The following is an 18,426-nucleotide window of genomic DNA, read 5'->3' as shown; positions in this document are numbered from 1 at the left end:
GAGACTAACTGGTTTTTAAGTGGGAAGGGTTTTGTCCTCCAGAATTTTGTATGATGGTGGCATAATCACTGGAAGGTTAACTCTCAAGGTCTAATCCTCAAGGTTTTGAATTCCATCATTTTCCACAGGAAAACAAAAGGAAAATCCACCAAGTTGTTGGTTTGTATTTTGCAGCACATTTGAAGGAATTTTAGGAACTGAAATACCACCAAATAAATAAACAAAAAGTATAACACAATCAGTACTTAGTAAAACAACATCTCACATTTCCATAAGAGAATTCAGTTACTGTTCTTTTTCCTTAAATGGCTTTGAGCATTGTGTTGCTGTTTGCATAAGACTGTTTCCTAACCTGATTGTTTTCACAGACTTGGGACACTTAGATCTTTGAATGTTCCAGCAAACATTCAATTTGGTGTCAGTTTGACATTAAGATATACTCCTTACACAGCTCTACTCTATATTTCACAGTGTGCTCAGTTAATCTACTTTGATTCTATTTTTATAAATCTAAATAATCTCCCTATTGTTATAGAAAAAACTCTCCAACAGCTTTTCCCCCCCTCTGCTCCCACACCACAGCAATCAACAACACAGAAGACAACTTCTGTAACCAAATCGGGAGGGGAGGGGTTCTCTCCACCACCAGGTGAGCAATCAGTTCTGCAGCGGACACCAACTGGGTGTCCTTCAATTCAATTCTAACACTATCTACCTGGAGATAGTGTCAGGTTGAGGGCTCAGGCCTCAAGACTGCCCCCTCAACACCAGTTGCAAGTCTGGGCCTCAGGAACTTCTGACCAACAGACTTGAAAAGTTGGGATTCTCACAAACCCATCTTTGCTGGAGCAGCTCACAGAACTCAGGGAAAACATGTTCACCAGTTTATTATAGAGGATATTACTAAGGATACAGATGAAGAGATGTGTAGGGCGAGGTATGGGAGAAAGGATGCATCTATCAAGTACCATGCACTATGCTAGGTACTAGAAATATAGTGAGAAGTAGAACAGTCTTTGAGCTTAAATGGCCTCCCACTCCTTAGTCTACTGAAATAGTCACCCAATGCTTTATTCCCAAATGCTTGTCTAGCTGCATCATGAAGGGCATTCAACATTTCAAATTCCTAGGCCTCACTAGGAATTTGAATCTGTAAACACTGATTCAGTAGATCTAAGTCAGGATCCCAAAATCTGAGTATTTTTTTTTTTTTTTTTTTTTTTTTTGAGACGGAGTCTAGGTCTGTCGCCCAGGCTGGAGTGCAGTGGCCGGATCTCAGCTCACTGCAAGCTCCGCCTCCCAGGTTTACGCCATTCTCCTGCCTCAGCCTCCCGAGTAGCTGGGACTACGGGCGCCCGCTACCTTGCCTGGCTAATTTTTTGTATTTTTAGTAGAGACGGGGTTTCACCGGGTTAGCCAGGATGGTCTCGATCTCCTGACCTCGTGATCCGCCCGTCTCGGCCTCCCAAAGTGCTGGGATTACAGGCTTGAGCCACCGCGCCCGGCCCCAAAATCTGAGTTTTTAAAAACTCCCAAGATGCATATGATACGTAAGTTTGGGAACCACTAGCTGATCATTATTGCCAACCACTGTTACTCTGCTTTAATTTCTTTCTGAAACCATCACCATAAAGATCCTTCTAAAGTAAAGAAATCTGGTATTATGGCCTGATTAAAATCCCATTAAATGTACACAGGACAAGGTTTAATTATTTTAAAAGAAAGCCCTCCCTTACCTAGTTCCCTGTCCACCTCTTTATCCTCATCATTTTCCACATTCTCCAGTCACACTGCAGTTACTTAAAAGCACCACAGTATTTCCTTTCTGGCTTGCTTACTCTACTCCTTCTGCTTGGGGTACCCTTCCCAATATCTGGCTTGGTAAATTTATGAGAGAAACTTTTAAAGATTTAATGCAAACATCATTTTGTTTCTGTTTTTTTTTTTTCCCTGTCTTCCAGAACTGGTCCTCTCTGGTAGAACTGATCACTAGTTATTTGGCTATATTAATCTTCCTTTACAACCCTTAAAGGTTCTTGGGGGCAGGACACTGTCACACATTCATCTTTGTCTTCTCAGTAGTGATGTGCGTAAGTTTGACTTTGACAATTTGGCCCAAATCTGCTATGACTTTGATTTCTGGCACAGGACAAGTTGACTGCCCTTTCAACATTTTTTTTGGAGAATCTCTGATTTGTGCTTTATTAGTGCTCCTAATCATAATTAACCAGCATATCAATGTTAGTACTATTAAATAAACATACTATTTCAATTTACTACAATTATCTGGATATGCATTTTCAAGTATAAGCAAGCATACTAGATATAAGTTACAGTGAAAATCTTACATTCTTTTGTCTCCCTGTTTCTTTGCACCGCTGTAGTCTTTTCCTGTAACAGCAACTAGAATAATCCTTTTAACAAGAAATCAAGTCATATCACTCCTCTCTGCTTAAAATGGTTTTTGCCTCATTTAGAGTAAAAGCCAAAGCCCTTCCAGTAGTCCATACGGGCCTCCACAACGGCCTCATTACCTCTTTGATCTCATCTTCTACCACTTTGCCCCCTTTGCTCATTCTATTCTAACCAAACTAGCCTCCTTACTGTTCTTTAAAACACTTCAAACACACTGTCTCCTAGGGCCTTTGCACTAGTTGTTCCCCTTGCTACCCTAAATACCTAAGAGTCTTGCTTTCCCACCTTTTTCAAGTCTTTGTCCCAGTCTCACCATTATTGAGATTCCCTGATCACTGCCTCCATCTTGGTCCTCTTGCCCTGCTCTATTTTTATGAAAGCCTAAGTACATATCTTACTTGTTTACTTATTTTCTACCCCACTAATCCACACCTACACTGGAAAGTAAGTTCCACAAAGGCAGAGACTTTTGTCTATTTTGTTTAATGAACATCCCAAGCACCTAGAACAGTTTCTGACACATAAGAAGTATTCAATTATGTGCTGGCTGAATGTATGAATTAATAAGTTGAGATTCGATCACTAGTTGAAATACAAATATATATTTTTGCAAGAATAAATGCTACAATAACTGATTATGACAGCTAATTTTGTGTACAAAAACAACCATTTATTCATCTAGTCAAGTTCCTGGCACAGAAAAGCAGCTTAGTAAATGTTAACAAATGAATCGTGGAATAAATGTGAACATAGGGAAACACAGGCATTAGCCACAAGGTAAACATCACAGCCAGCAGTGCCATCTTCCTGAAGTAGAAAAAAGCAGCTACTAATTAAAACAATCACCCAGCAGTATAACAATGAAAAGTATCACCATAAACCAAGGCAAGTAAGTGATCTTGCTAGGAAACAGATTTAGAGGTGTAAAGAGAGAGCTGAGAAACTAGAATGCCAATTTGCTGAAAAGAGGTTCAGTGTTTAAGATTAGTTCCCTTATCGCTTTCATCTACACTCATGTCTTTTACTGTTTTGTCCTAAGCTAATGTGGTCAGGAAAATGTATGAATTATAGTTAATGTTCTTAACCATTAAATTATTAGTCGGGTGTAAGGGTGCCCTCCTATAGTCCCAGCTACTCAGGAGGCTGAGGCAGGAGGATTATTTGTGCCCAGGAGTTCAAGGCTGCAGTGAGCTGTGATTGTGCCACTGCACTCCAGACACAGCAAGACACTGTCTCAAAAAAAAAAGAAAGCAACACTTAAACATCTTTATCATCTTTACGTCTTCCAAACCCAGGCAGAAATAGGAGTTTACTAACTTTGGTTTCCACAGTCTTTTTCAAGAAAGTGCTGTCATGAAGTTTTCATTAAATTGATACCTAATCCTATTGCCTTTTTTTTTTGAGACAGAGTCTTGCACTGTCGCCCAAAGCTGAAGTGCAGTGGCGCGATCCGTGATCTCCGCTCACTGCAACCTCCGCCTCCTGGGTTCAAGCGATTCTCCGGCCTCAGCCTCCTGAGTAGCTGGGACAGGTGCCTGCCACTACGCCCAGATAATTTTTTGTATTTTTAGTAGAGACGGGGTTTCACTATGTTGGCCAGGCTGGTCTCCAACTCCTGACTTCGTGATCCGCCTGCCTCGGCCTCCCAAAGTGCTGGGATTACAGGCGTGAGCCACCATGCCCGGCCAGCTTTGTTTTTTTAAGGAGGGTTACTTTTAGACAAGTATTTTATATGTATTATTGGAAGTAATATTAGTAGGATCTGTTGTTACATTTTCTACCTAGTAATTGTTGCAAAACCAGAATACTTAAAACATCACATGTAATTTTTTAAAAACCTATCTCTACTTAATGGAAAAAATAGCAAAAACCTGACATTTCAAATTAAATACAAATTACATTTTCAAGACAGCTAGCAATCTATTATTATTTTGTCTGGGAAAATATCTTCTGAATTCTAATCAATAAACTTTAAAAATAAACCTTTAGGATACCCACATGTTAGCGAATGTTATTGATGTATTCAGCAAATATTTCTTGATCACCTTCTATGAGTCTAACACTGTTCCTAGAACAGGACATGGTGCAATAAACAAAAGAGACCAAGCCCCTACCTTCATGGAGGTTATCTTATGGAACAAATGTATTTCTACATTGCTTGTTGTTATCCAGCAATATTTTACCAGGGTCAATCCCTAACTGACAAAACACGTCACAGAAATTGTCTTTCCATTAAACCAGTTACCATAAAATTTCAGGATAAAAGCAAAGTCTATAAAAATTAATCTTTGCTTATACTAGATGCTACAATATAGTAGTATATGAAAAGGGCAAGCTATACAAAAAAAATTGAGTATGATTCCACTCCTATGTGTAATGTATGTGTATAAATATAACCATATGTAGCTATACACACATATATTTAACTTATAGATGCACAGATAAAACCAGAATACAGTGATATACAATGTTAGTAAAGTTTACAAATATTAACAATACTAGTTTCAAGAAATCAGGATCACAAATTTTTTGTAATTTATTTTAACAAAAATTCACCATGAACTGACACTATCACTGTACCTGCATTTGTCAAAAAACTCTGAAAGAAGTAGTAATCTAACTTGAACTATCGTATTTCTTTCCTACTGTATATCCTAAAGAAAAGTATAGACTGAACAGATAATATAATTCAGTATCTTCAGTTTCTCATGTTAACCTAATTTTCAAATTTTGAAAATTCTGTATAATTTGAAATTCAAAAAAACAGATGAAATGGTTTGTTTATAAAAAAAAAAGTTCAGAATGTATATACTTATTTTTGAAAGCAACTAAATTTCTTGCCTTAGATCATCATTATCTGAATGGCACGGCAACATCTCTCTTAAATATCTATAATTAAAGAAAAGATGGATTTATTCACCTTCCAATAACCTCACCAAAATGCTTATTTTAAATGTGATTTTCTAATGCAGTAAAATAAACAGGGGGAAAAGAATCACTGTTTTAAATTGGAGGGCTCATTCTGAAAATGAAATCTATATCACATCTGAAATAGCCATAATGTGTAAATTTTTCATTTACATGTTAATTACATTTATTAAGTAGCTAATACTTTTCCAGGTGTTTACATTAACGTGTATTGAAATGTTATTTGTAAGAAGAATGTGCTTTTTGTTTTTGGATTATTCCTGACTGGTGATATAAATAAAATCTTTCCTGGTCCAGAATTGGTGTTGAGCCTCTCAACAAATCTTTGAGCCCTGATTATATATATTATATTATGCCGGGTGCAGTGGCTCATGCCTGTAATCCCAGCACTTTGGGAGGCTGAGGCGGCCAGATCACCTGAGGTCAGGAGTTCAAGACCAGCCTGACCAACATGGAGAAATTCCATCTCTTCTAAAAATACAAAATTAGCCTTGCATGGTGCCACATGCCTGTAACCCCAGCTACTCGGGAGACTGAGGCAGGAGAATCAATTGAACTCAGGAGATGAAGGTTGTGGTGAGCTGAGATTGCACCATTGCACACCAGTCTGGGCAACAAGAGCGAAACTCTGTCTCAAAAAAAAAAAAAAAAAAAAAGTATTGTGCTAGATAAATAAAACAACAATGAAAATGTGTATGTAAAGTTTTTACTCTAAGATGAAGGTTCTCAAACGTCAGTTTGCATCACAGTTCCCTAGAGGAATTCTCAAAACACAGAATGCTAAGCCTTACTTCCAGAGTTTCTGATTTACAAAGTCTGAATGGAGCCTGAGAATGTGCATTTCTAACAAGTTAGTAGGTGTTACCAATGATGATGATCTGGGGGCCACTCTGAGCCCTCTGCTCTAATAAAATACTTATGTGTTCTTCAAAAATGCCCAAAGAAGTAAAAGAGCAACACTCAAAACTAATTTGTTATATACTTTCCTCTTTAAAAAACCTACCCAAATGCTTTACAAATACAGGAAATATATCCACCTCCTAAGACATTAATACTACCACATACTTAGAACTTAGTAATTATAAAATACATTAACTGCACTGACTAGACTATTGAATGGTTGACCTGTGGTATATATCCATAATCATCAATAGAACTTCTTCCCCCAAATATAGAAGGCCAAATCCCAACCCTGGAAATTCAAATTATAGGCTTGGCACATCTGTTTAAAAAATAATATCAACATAATCCTGATGAGCACTCTTAGCTGTTTAAAATCTATGTTTCATCTGTGAGTGCTTGTAAAATTTACAGATCCCTAAGTTCCATCCCAAAATTACCAAATCAGAATCTCTGAGGAATGGGTCCCTGGGAATCCACAGAGCAACTAAACACTCAGGTGATTAAACCACAGAAGTTTGAGAAACATTAGCACGTCTTAAAGCAAAAGCTTAACAGGTAGGCCAGCAAATTTTGAAAAATGAGAATAATTTATTTTTATCTATAACTGAATACACATCCTATAATATACCATGTTTGTCAGGCGAAACACTGAATATAGTGGGTTTGACAATACTATGTAATGTGAGGTACAATTGCTAAGAGTAAGAAGCTAGCAGTAAAACTCGATAAGCTAGCAAGAACAAGTGTGTGTTTAGTAAAACTTTGCCTTAAACATGTAAGTGCATGAGTAGAGTTCAAAGATGACCTAATGAATGTGGCAACTCAATTTTTTTCAGTTATCTGAAACAATTTTTTAAAAGTCACCTTTTAATACCTTCATGAATGCCACAAACATTCAAGAGTTAAGAATCACTGTTCATGGTTAAGAGCTGTGTATCACTGACTTTTCCCAAATTACCTACTCTATCACTCTTCTATCTTTGCATTGCTTCCTTCTCAGCTTGTAAATCCTTTTCTGTTTCCCTTATTTATATGCTCTTAGATGGTAACAGATCTAAGACTAGAACCTAAGAAGGTCGGTGATCCTAAACTTTGCGTGTATGTAGAACAATGTGTCCTTAATTATTTGCTTAAATATAATAGAAGATGCATAAGTAATAAAAACGCATTCACATAACAGGAAAAAACACATATGTCGAAATAAGGGTATGTAATAGAAAGCATACCCTAAAGACTTCTTCTATTAAATATTCAGCTCTAAACCTTGACCATGATGAAGATTCTGGAAATAACAAAAGAGCAGCTCTTCTAAAGCAAGAGTCTCTGTTTTCCAACTATACTAATCCAGCCTACCCAATATTACCAAATAAATGTTCCCAAGTGACCTTCTGATCCTGTTTCTTTGTCTTTAAAAAGGGTTAGGTAACACTATTAGTATGTGGCAGATCTCAGATTCCACCTGAGAATCTCCACCCTTTCCCCATTTTAATATGAAGCCCCGTTTTTAATATGGCCCATGCCTTTCTACAAATCAGATGTTCAATATATAATTTTTGAATTAAAAGATTCAAGAAATTTGGGACTTTTGAAGAATAGAAGGAGAAACATGATAGCTACCCTCAGATATTTGAAAAGGATATCATATAAAAGGCAGATCTGGTAACTTATGCAACTCCAGAGAGTAATAAATAGGAATTACAACATGGCAGTGCTTTGTTTAATAGAGTTAAAGCAGTGTCAAAGTTACATTCTATGAGAATTTTTAAAACTGTTTTCATTTTGATGGCATCGTAAAAAAAGGCATATTCTAGATCATCTAAATGATCTCTCCATAGTTCTGTATACTTGCTTTAAGCCTTCTGTGTTTGAGGCTGCATTTGTTTATGATCAAACTGTTACCAAATGACCACTAAAAGGAACAAGGTTACATTTTTTAATGCAGTATATATACTGAGACTGAGGTCACTGGGTACATCTCAAAAATTCAGAGGATTATTTTGCCCCAAAAGAGATCTGAACATTAACCTTGTGTTAAGAAACACAGGAATAAAAAAGAAAATGAGTAGACTGTCTTTGTGAGAATGTCGTGTGTGTGTATGTCTACGAAAATTCTAAAAGCAGACTGGCCAATGCTCCTGTGGTGGTTGACATTAAATAACAAAACTCAAACCCAAAAGTCTGTACTTCGCAAGAACCTCAAACTTTAAAGTGCAGTGAACTAAAAATTTAAAAATGGAACATGCTATGAATGAATGAATTAACATCAAAAATGGAATGTTCAACTGTGGCCTAAGCCATCAACGATTCAATGCTATATCAATAAATTGGCTGCACAAATACCTGTTGAATAAATGACTGCACAATAATCTGTTATAGGACATAGTATAATAGTTACGTGCCTGAGTCGTGGTTAAGGGTTGAAGAAATTTTTTGAACCACTGAAATAAGTCAACTTAAATTATTCAAGAAAATATCCCTTCCTCCATTCACAGCTTTGGGGCTTTGACTACTCGTTTGACACTATAACCATTTAAATATTTTAACTATGTTAGCTACAAAGGCAGGCAATATCCAACTTTCCTCTGCTAACAAGTTAAAAGACATTTAATGAGATTCTGGACACAAAGAACATGGAAATGTAAGCTTTCTTAATTTCCCCTCCTTTAACATCCCAAATAAATAGCTTTGAGAACATGTTTCTTCCTTTAGTATTACCACTATGGAAAATTATTTTAGAATAACATGTCTATACATAAACCAGTATTTAGTCTGCAAAGGCCAGATTTTCATGGGAAAAAAAAAACAAAGTAAAGGAAAAGCATCAGTAACTATTCTGCCACTATTATTTACTCACTGGTGGTGAATAGCCTTCATCAGATTATCCCAAAGAAGGCTTGAGCGATTCTAAACCATGCTGTAAACAACAAATATTATAATATTATGAATATAGGGTTAGTTTCTACCTAATTAAGCCCTTACTTTGTGCCAAGAGCTGTTCTGTGTGTTTCATATGAGTTGATATATCATTTCATTCTCATAACAATCCTATAAGGCAATCATTCTTATCATCCCAATAAAGCAACTTGTATAAGATCACACAGTAGAGCTAAAAGTTCTAGAAAAATGTGTGATCTTAACACTTATTTAGTAAAGGATCATCTTTTTCTTGAGATGAAAACCCTAACCCATAGAAGAAATACTCAACTTCCCAAAAGTCATGACAAGAACAGTTGCAGAATGACTACACTTGGTAGAAAACTATAGAATATGAATTCAAATGACTTGCAACAAAAACTCATTGCCCATTAATTACAATGCTGGCACTGATCAAGAGTTATGTGTATAATAAGATAATATTCTACAAGACAATCAAATATGCTACAATAAGACATATTTGACTCATGTAATCAGGGAACTCCTTTCATATGGCCAAGTAGGGCAAACAGGTTTTCTTCCAGGAAACTTGATATACACACACTAGAAGAGAGAGGGTTTTTTTAACATTTTTTTTTCATTACAAACTGTAAGGCTGCAGGTATGGGGATGCTAGCCATCCTCTTCCACACCATACAGACAGCCTGTCAGTGGCAGAATAAGGCCAACATGCAAATACAGCAAAGGTATACAAGCCAAGTAATATCAAGACAAAAGTCAAGGATTATTACACTCTGAGATCATTTAAGACTCTAGATTTGTCTCTTAAACCAAAACTAGATTGTGTTAGCCAATGACTACATTTTCCCCTCTTAAACTAGATTGAGTTGTATTTTGTTACTTGCAATAAAAAGAATCCTAATATACTTATCAAACTGCCAGTGTTTCAAATTTGAAACTTTAATGATGATAAAGTTCAAGAAAATGACACTCTAAAATACAACTAGTCAAACTTTCTAGAAGATAAACAGGCAATTATGTTGAAAGCTTTAAAATGGATACTTTCTGACCCTGCAATTCTACCTCTTCGAATTTATTATTAAGAAAGAACCATGGGGCCAGGCATGGTAGCTCACGCCTGTATATCCCAGCACTTTTCTCACTTTTTTGAGAATAGGTTTGATAAAAAGGCAATAATGGTAAAATATACTATATCCGAAATCTAGAGAGTATTAACAGCCATATACTATGTTAAGTACCCAACATTAATATTCTCTAATTTAACCATCACCACAATCCTACAAAATTCTGAGACCCTCACTATTTAGACGGAAAAAAATGTAGATGTACATGTTTAAAAAGCAGGTTAAAAACAGTACTCATTCCCTAATCCTACAGTTATTAACATACATATGTAACACAGAATTGAGAAACAGTAGACAATGGTCTCTACATAGTGAAATAGCAGGTGATTTTTATTTCTTTGTGCACCTGTGTAGTTTTTAAAATTTTTTCCTCCAAAATTTTTAAATTTTTAAATTTCATTAAACATTAAAATAGTTTAGCCAAATCAAATGATTATAAACACACTCAAGGAACTCCTATTTAAATGGTATTCTATTATAAAGCAAAGAGAATAATCAATGCTCTTCTATTATAAAGCAAAGAAAATAAGCCCCAACCTTGCTATAAAGTAATAGAATTTAAATATCTATATCAAGAAAAGTCAAAGGAGATTCTATAACTTTCTTCTTACCAATCAATGAATCTCAAGAGAGAGAAGGAACTAAAGAATTAAAACATTCTTTTTAATTTCTTTTTTTTTTTTTTGAGACAGCATCTCACTGTCGTCAGGCTGGAGTGCAGTGGCATGATCTTGGCTCACTGCAACCTCTGCCTCCCAGGTTCAAGCGATTTTCCTGCCTCAGCCTCCTGAGTAGCTGGGATTACAGGCATGTACCACCACACCTGGCTTTTTCTTTTTCTTTTTTTTATTTTTTATTTTTTTATTTTTAGTAGAGACGGAGTTTCTCTGCGTTGGTTGGGACTGTCTTGAACTCCCAACCTCAGGTGATTCACCTGCCCCGGCCTCCCAAAGTGCTGGGATTACAGGCAGGAGCCACCGTGCCGGGCCGACAATATTTCTAAAGAAACCTTTTAAAAACCTGCATTCTCTTTGTTCATCCAATTATTCAATCATTGTCTCATTTGTTAATTCAAATACTTATTAAGAGCTCACTGTGTACACCAGGTACCAGTATTCACACCACAGATTTCTTTTTTTATTTGTTCGAAACAGAGTCTTGCTCTGTCACCCAGGCTGGAGTGCAATGGGGCGATCTTGGCTCACTGCAACCTCTGCCTTCCGGGTTCAAGCAATTCTCCTGCCTCAGCCTCCTAAGTGGCTGGGATTACAGGTGCCCACCACCATGCCTGGCTAATTTTTGGTAATTTTTAGTAGAGATGGGGTTTCCCCATGTTGGCCAGGCTAGTCTCGAACTCCTGACCTCAGGTGATCCATCCGCCTAGGTATCCCCAAGTACTGGGATTGCAAGCGTGAGCCACCGTGCCCAGCCCACAAATTTCAAATTCAGTCTGCTTGGGATTTTGTCCATTGAAACCTACCCAGTTTTATAATGGAAACGGGGAGGGTAGAAATCATTTTAAAGAAATTTGCTTAGCATCTGAATTTACAAGACTCTTAAGAACAGAAACATATCCCAACCCTCAAAGACTTCAACTTTCACCTTTAAACCTTATGTTTCTTTTTAACCATAGTATTTTTCAGCTGGAAAAACAAACCCTCCCAGACTACTTGGAAAAAAAAAAAGGTGGGGGGGAACACAGGGGACCTGTCCTTAATGAGTGAAAACTGCAATATTAAATACTAGACACTTTTAAATTAATTTGCCTAAATATATTGTGACTTTTCAAACAAGTGAAGAACTACATACAGTAAGCTATGTTCCATCACTACATTTTCGCATTTATAAGACAATAAACTTTCAAAATCATATGTTGAAATAATCCTTAAGGTTAAAACTGTAACCGGTTAAGGTGAAATTTTAAAATAAACACTCATAAATAACAGTTGAGATCACCAGAACAGCTAAAAGCTAACATCTTGGGAACAGTTTTAATAAAAATACATTATTTCAATTATTGTTTTAAATCTTAGAGAACAAATTTCCTAATTAAATTGGGCTTTATCAACAATAGAACAGGTGTACACTATTTCACCCAAAAAGTGTTTCTGTGAAAAAGTACTGGCAGAGCAAATCTAAGTCACTAGAAAAATTGAATTCTCATTTTAGAGGTACTTAATCTTCTTTCTGCTAAAGCTTCCACTGGCAAACTGTAGTTAGCTTTCAGCTGGTTATCCACAAACAAGCCCTTAAAAACGATCACTTGAACATATTAGATGGCTGAGAGAGACAGAAAGAGAAAGAGAAGGAAGGAAAGAAAGAAAACAAGTGTTTAGAAGGATGTGGAGAAATAGGAACCCTTGTGCACTGTTGGTGGGAATGTAAACTGGTGCAACCGCTATAGAAAACAATATGGTGGTTCCTTGAAAATTAAAAAGGGTTACCATATGATCCAGCATCCCTCTTCTGGATATATATCCCAAAAAAGTGAAAGCTTAAGAGAGATTTGCAGACTCATGTTCATAGCAGCACAATAACCAAGATGTGGAAGAAACCCAAGTGTCCATTGCTAGAGGAATGGAGAAACAAAATATGGTACATATAAAGGAATATTGCTCAGACTCAAAAAGGAAGAAAATTCTGACACATGCTACAATATGGATGAACCTTGAGGACATTACACTAAGTGAAATAAGCCCGTCACAAAAATATTAAAACCCTATGATTCTATTTATATGAAGCATCCAGAGTAGTTAAATTTACAGAAACAGAAAGTAAAATGGTGGTTGCCAGAGGCTGAGGAGAAGGGGAAACTGGGAGTTGTTTAATGGGTATGATTTCAGCTTTGCAAGATGAAAAAGTTCTGGAAGTTAGTTGCACAATGTGAATATACCTAACACTACTGAACAGTACACTTAGAAATGGTTAAGATGGTAAATTTTATGTTAATATTTTTAAACTACAATTTTAAAAAACAATCAAAAGCTATAAGAAAAAAGCCATGAGGTAATCACAATTTTTGTTTTTACGAAACAAACATTTTTAATTTTGTTTTAGAAATTCAGGTTTTAGATATTAAATTTCTCTAAAGGGATGTCTGGCAAATAGATAAGGGTTTATAAATTTCTACTGCAGAAAACATGAACATTAATACTCAATGCATATACAAAACAGTTAATTCTTGATGTGTCAAGAGACCAAGAGATATAATTATTTTAAAAATTCCAAAGCCTATAGTTAATTTAAACATTCTCACCATATTTTTACCAAAAATACTGAGCAACAAGAAGTTTGGCTTGTCTTAGTTTCAAATTATCTTTCTAACCTTCCAGAGTTAAGCAGAAAACACATACACACACTGGGTAAAATCCACCCACTGGATAACTAGTCAGAAAGTTTAAAAAATCAATTTCTTGATCGGAAACTCATCCAACACCACATTTAAATTTAGATTATTTTCTCCTGGTTAAGAAACAGACTTGTGTTAATCTTAGATAAAGGGATACAGTATTTCAAGTATCTAAATTTAAAAAATGATATATTAAGAGAAGGCATCTGTGAACACACGATTTAACCCAAATCTTTAACATCCATGCACATCAATTTTTAATTTCACCACCAAACATAATAAACTATTTTGAGTTCTTCCGAAAAAAAAAAAAAATCAGTCAATAGACTAATTAATCCCCCTCAGCTTTCTATACACCACTCTTGACATACAAGAATAGAATGTAACCACAAAATCTAAACCCTGAGCCCAGACACCATTAGAGCCGTAGACAATGGCATTAAAAGGAAAGACAATGGAAGTTAACAGGTAGAAAGGCTGACATTCTCCAAACTGCACAAGATGCTCTAAAATAACTTGATAGTTCAGTAAATACGCACGTGTGGAAGAGTGCACTGATATAGACTTCATACAAATTGAGCCACAAAACAGACCAGTAAGGCAAGCTTTAAGTCTTGCCTTCAGATGGAACTCAGATGGTCTTAACTCTGGAGAAATTCATAAGCAAAGGACAGTTTTTCTATCATGTAGCTGCTTTACTGAGAATATTTTATCAACTCATTATCTTTCACAAAGGTTAATTTTTACAAAATTGTCTAAACTTTGGCATCAAGACAAAAAATGTTTTAAGTTACTGCCAGTACTAAGACTGCAGTGTCTTGCACATATCTTGCTTAAATCAACAGTAAGACTAGAATACTGTGTATGTTTGACTCTATATACACAGTATGTAAGTTCGGAGTAAACTCAAAGTTTTCTATTTGGGGAGAAAACACAGGGGTGAGGAATTGTGAAGGACGAGGCCTGAAGTAGAGAGTAGATCAAATGCTCAAGAAAAATAACTGATACTAGGTGCCAATATAACCCAAGGATGTACTCTTTTGCCCATTTTAACAGGAAAAAAAGCCCTTTTCAAGCTCTGGATCCAATGTTAGTCTTTTCACTTTCAGGAGATAGAAAAGATGCATGAAGACACAGAAAAGAAACTAAAGGAAATAGCTGGAAGGACTAGCAAAAAAGAATTTTAAGAGTTGTGGAAGTTCAAACAAGAATTTTAACAAGTAACTATTTTCAAGTACACAGTGTCACCAAGACTCCTGCAATGGGCTAAGTGCTTCACAAGCATTATCTCATTTAACCTTTACAATAACTGCTCAGATGGCTGCTATTCTTATCATCACTTCAAAAGAAGGAAAGAGGCTCAGAGGCATTCAGTAACTTGCTCAAGCTCACAAGTGAAGGGCTGGGACCCTTAACTCAGAGGTATCTGCCTCCACATCCTATGCTCTTAACCACTATATACTGCTTCCTCAAACAAAAGGACAATCAAAATAGAAATATAACGAGAAAAGTTTGCTAATAAATGAGAGAGCTTCTTGACTTTTAATGGCCAAAGTTAATGAAGGAAATTAAGGAATATCTATTCTCAGAAATTTTACTTTAATGATTCAGTAATTATTTGTTTTGGAAAACTTTGAAGGAGTCTGGCCTGAAGCCTGAAACAGAATCATTACTCTCTTGACATTCCCTTAAAAATCTAAAAATCAAAACACATGTGCTATTAAGTAAGTTTAGTCCCTATAACTAGGAGGCAACATGAAATGTCCTATGTTAAATCTAAAATATCATAGCTATACCCATTTTCTATTCTGATTTCTTCCAATTCTTCAGGTTGAGTTTCCTAGACCTTCTTTTAAAAAGACAAATTTGTTTCCCAAACTCTGACATTGGGAGCTCATTTAAAATGAAAAAAAAATTGCATGAAGAAAATCCCCATCCCTCAAACTCTCAGTTATCTTTCAAAAAACTGTAAATTAGTTAGAAAAGGTCATCTATTATAAACAGCATCTAAAAATGCTGAGTAACCACTACTTATTAAGTGTTTAACTTAATTTTTCAGTTATATCAAGAACTTCTATATTAAGAAATGAATCCATCCAACCCAACGTTGCTAAGTTTTCAAATGAGAAAATTTTGAAAGTAACAGATGAGCTGAGGAAAATCTAAGAACTCATTTAGAATTGGGGCTGATGAACAGCAGCTAATTTATTCATTCATTCATTTCAAAACTGCTTCTGATATTCAGAACTGATGAATGGCAAAGAAATGAGTTCGATACTGTATATAAAAAGGAATTGATTGGTGCATAATTTAATACATTGTATTAAGTATGATTCAATATATATAAGGATAGAAAACTGGCACTACACAGAGGTAATCTGCCGCTTTATCATTTCATCAAAAGCAGTGTAATCACCTCCGCAAAATAAACTGCAATTAATTCCTGGTAACTCTTGGAATTAATTTAAACCTGTTTGCTCACTTTTTGAAGTTTGTAAGTGCCTTCTCTGGTGTACACAAACTAAGAATTTAATATTCTATTGAAGAAGGACCAGGAGAAGGGATCTACAAAACAGCAAGAATATAAACAAGTTTATCTTCTGCTGATACTGATTAGGGAAATTAATCTCTCTGCCAGAAGAGTGGAAGGATTTAAGAGCAAAGCCAGTCTACTAACCAAAACTCTTACTCTAAATCTTCAATTCCTTAAATGATTTCCTTAAAAGTTAAAATACCAAAGTGGACAAAATTGTGTGTGTGTTGGGGGATGGGGGAGTCCGCTCTTAATACCAGTGGTCTAACTCACAATTCTTAATCTCTAATGTACCCCTTAGGCTCAAACTTCAAGGTGATTTATAAAACTTGCATTAAGTTCTAACCGAGTGATTAACTTACTTTGGATATATGTTGAAGGTTTTCCTTTAATATACTTCAATTTCAGGAAAATGAAAGAGTTCGAAAATTTTTGCAACATTTTAGTGCCGCATTTCGTTCACTCATCATATACTTTTTTCAGTATCATTAAAACTGTCTGCCTACATTTAACCAGCCCCTACATTTTCATTATTTGAAGAATGAGTGAGGCATGTATTCATTTATAATATCTGCGTTCTCGTGACAGGTGATATGAACTCAAGTATCCAATTCTAAAGTTCTCTTTAAAATGTTGCTATTTCTCTAAATTCCCATTACTCTGACTCTCAGTCTAGGCAAGTTTTTTAAGGCGCTTAAAACGAAACAAAACCTGCACGTGCAAACTAAAAAGTTCGCATCTTAAGGCCATCGCGGCAAACCCCTAGGATGCACAAAGGCAAAGACACGCGCGACGGCTGGGCAACTACAGGACAAGATCGCATCCGACCACGCGAGTCCCTCATTCGGGAACTCAGGGCCCCAAGCCCACTAGGAAGCCAGGACCAGCGTGCAGGGTCCGCCCCAGGGCCGAGTTTTCAATGGAACCGGAGAGGATGGGGGCGGGAAGGAGCGGAAGCTCCGGGTGCAAACCGCGGCTACCGAGCTGCAGCTCATTTCTCTTCCCGGGGTTTTCGGGCTGGGTAAAGTCCCCTCCGGATGCGGCCACAGAGCAGGCTGGCTTTCTGAGGCGGGTAGGTGGGCGGCGCGAGGCCCCCACGGCCGGCGGGGAGGGCAAGCAGGGCTCAGATCCCGGCCCCTGAAAGCACTTTCGAGGCGTCTCCCACCCCCCACGACAAGATGGCGACGTGGACAGCGGGGGAGCCCGGCCGGCGAGGTTGGGGGAAAGAGAGGGGAGGGGAGAAGCCGCAGAAACAAAAAGGCTGCCCCCCCACCCCCAGGAACGCCGAGGCCGGCCCGGGAGCCCAGGGCGGGACGGCGGGCGGGGGCGCCGGCGGCCGGCCGAGGGAATGGGCTTACTTTTTCTTGTCGTTTGCGCCGCCGGCGCCCTCCATGGTGAATCGGTCCCCGCGATGCCTTCACGCCGGGCGGCCCCCAGGCTCGCTCCGGCCTAAGCGCTGGCTCCCTCCACACGCGGAGAGAGAAGGCAAGGCAAGTCCAGAGGTGGGGGTGCGAGGCGGGAAACACCTCGTGAGACCAGAAGCAGGAGAAGCGGGCGGCAATCGCCGGGGTCCGGGCCCGGCTCCGAACCTCTCCTCAGGTGGCTTGTCAGGGCCCAGCCCGACGCACTGGCCGAAGCGACAGCGAGGGTGATCCTCTTGTCCCCTCAGACGAGGCAGCACTGTGCACTGAGGAGCTGAGGCAGCGTCAGGGGGCGGGCAAGGGCGGAGGCGCGCTTGGGCGCTCAGGGAGGGGAGGAGGCGGGAGCGCGCCCGCCCGCCTGCCCAGGCCGGCGCGCGCTCCCGCAGGCCCGCCTCACCTGAGGTGGAGGCGGGTTCCTCGAGAGCCAATGGCGAGCCACGTAGGCGGCCAGCCCACGTCGCTCTCAGCCAATCAGGAGGCGGTCAGCTGAGGCACAGCTGGGACGTGCTGCGGCGCTCACGTGGTAGTCTGTGTTTAGCGGCGGAGGAAAGAGAAAGGAGCTGGGGGCGCGGCTCAGCGCGGGTTTGGGGACTCTGCGCCTTCCCCTAAGGAAGGCGGTGCCCGGCTTTGGGAGGCGCTGCTGAGAAGGGATTTCGGTTGCCTGGTCCCAAACCTGCATCATATTTTCCTACTCTTCGTGCAGCAATGTAATGCTGCCGCTCTCTTTCTCCTCGGCCGCAGTGCTGAGCGTGACTGCCGCCCAACTCTGCTGAGCTCTCTGTTCAAAAAAGCGTACTTCGCCTCGTGGCTGCAAGCCCTTCTTTGGTCTCGTTGCTCAGATGTGTTACAACGGGGTCT

General features: G+C 38.4%; 1 protein-coding gene across 2 annotated transcripts in view; it reads right to left on the bottom strand.

Annotated features, from left to right (window-relative positions):
• HIF1A (hypoxia inducible factor 1 subunit alpha) overlaps window positions 1-17,836 on the bottom strand; it is a 52,759-nt gene extending 34,923 nt beyond the window's left edge. The window contains exon 1 of one of the 2 annotated variants that reach the window (XM_007986903.3): window positions 17,506-17,836. In XM_007986903.3, the coding sequence (XP_007985094.1) occupies window positions 17,506-17,540 (35 nt within the window). In that variant the 5' untranslated portion in view covers window positions 17,541-17,836. The remainder of the gene's footprint in view (window positions 1-17,505) is intronic. The other variant, XM_007986902.3, reaches the window with a different exon arrangement.
• Window positions 17,837-18,426: the final 590 nt, after the last annotated feature.

This window comes from Chlorocebus sabaeus, chromosome 24 (assembly GCF_047675955.1).
Source record: "Chlorocebus sabaeus isolate Y175 chromosome 24, mChlSab1.0.hap1, whole genome shotgun sequence".
Taxonomy (NCBI): Eukaryota; Metazoa; Chordata; class Mammalia; order Primates; family Cercopithecidae; genus Chlorocebus; species Chlorocebus sabaeus.
Note: the sequence above shows the minus strand (reverse complement) of the source record. Positions and strands in the feature narration are given on the sequence as shown.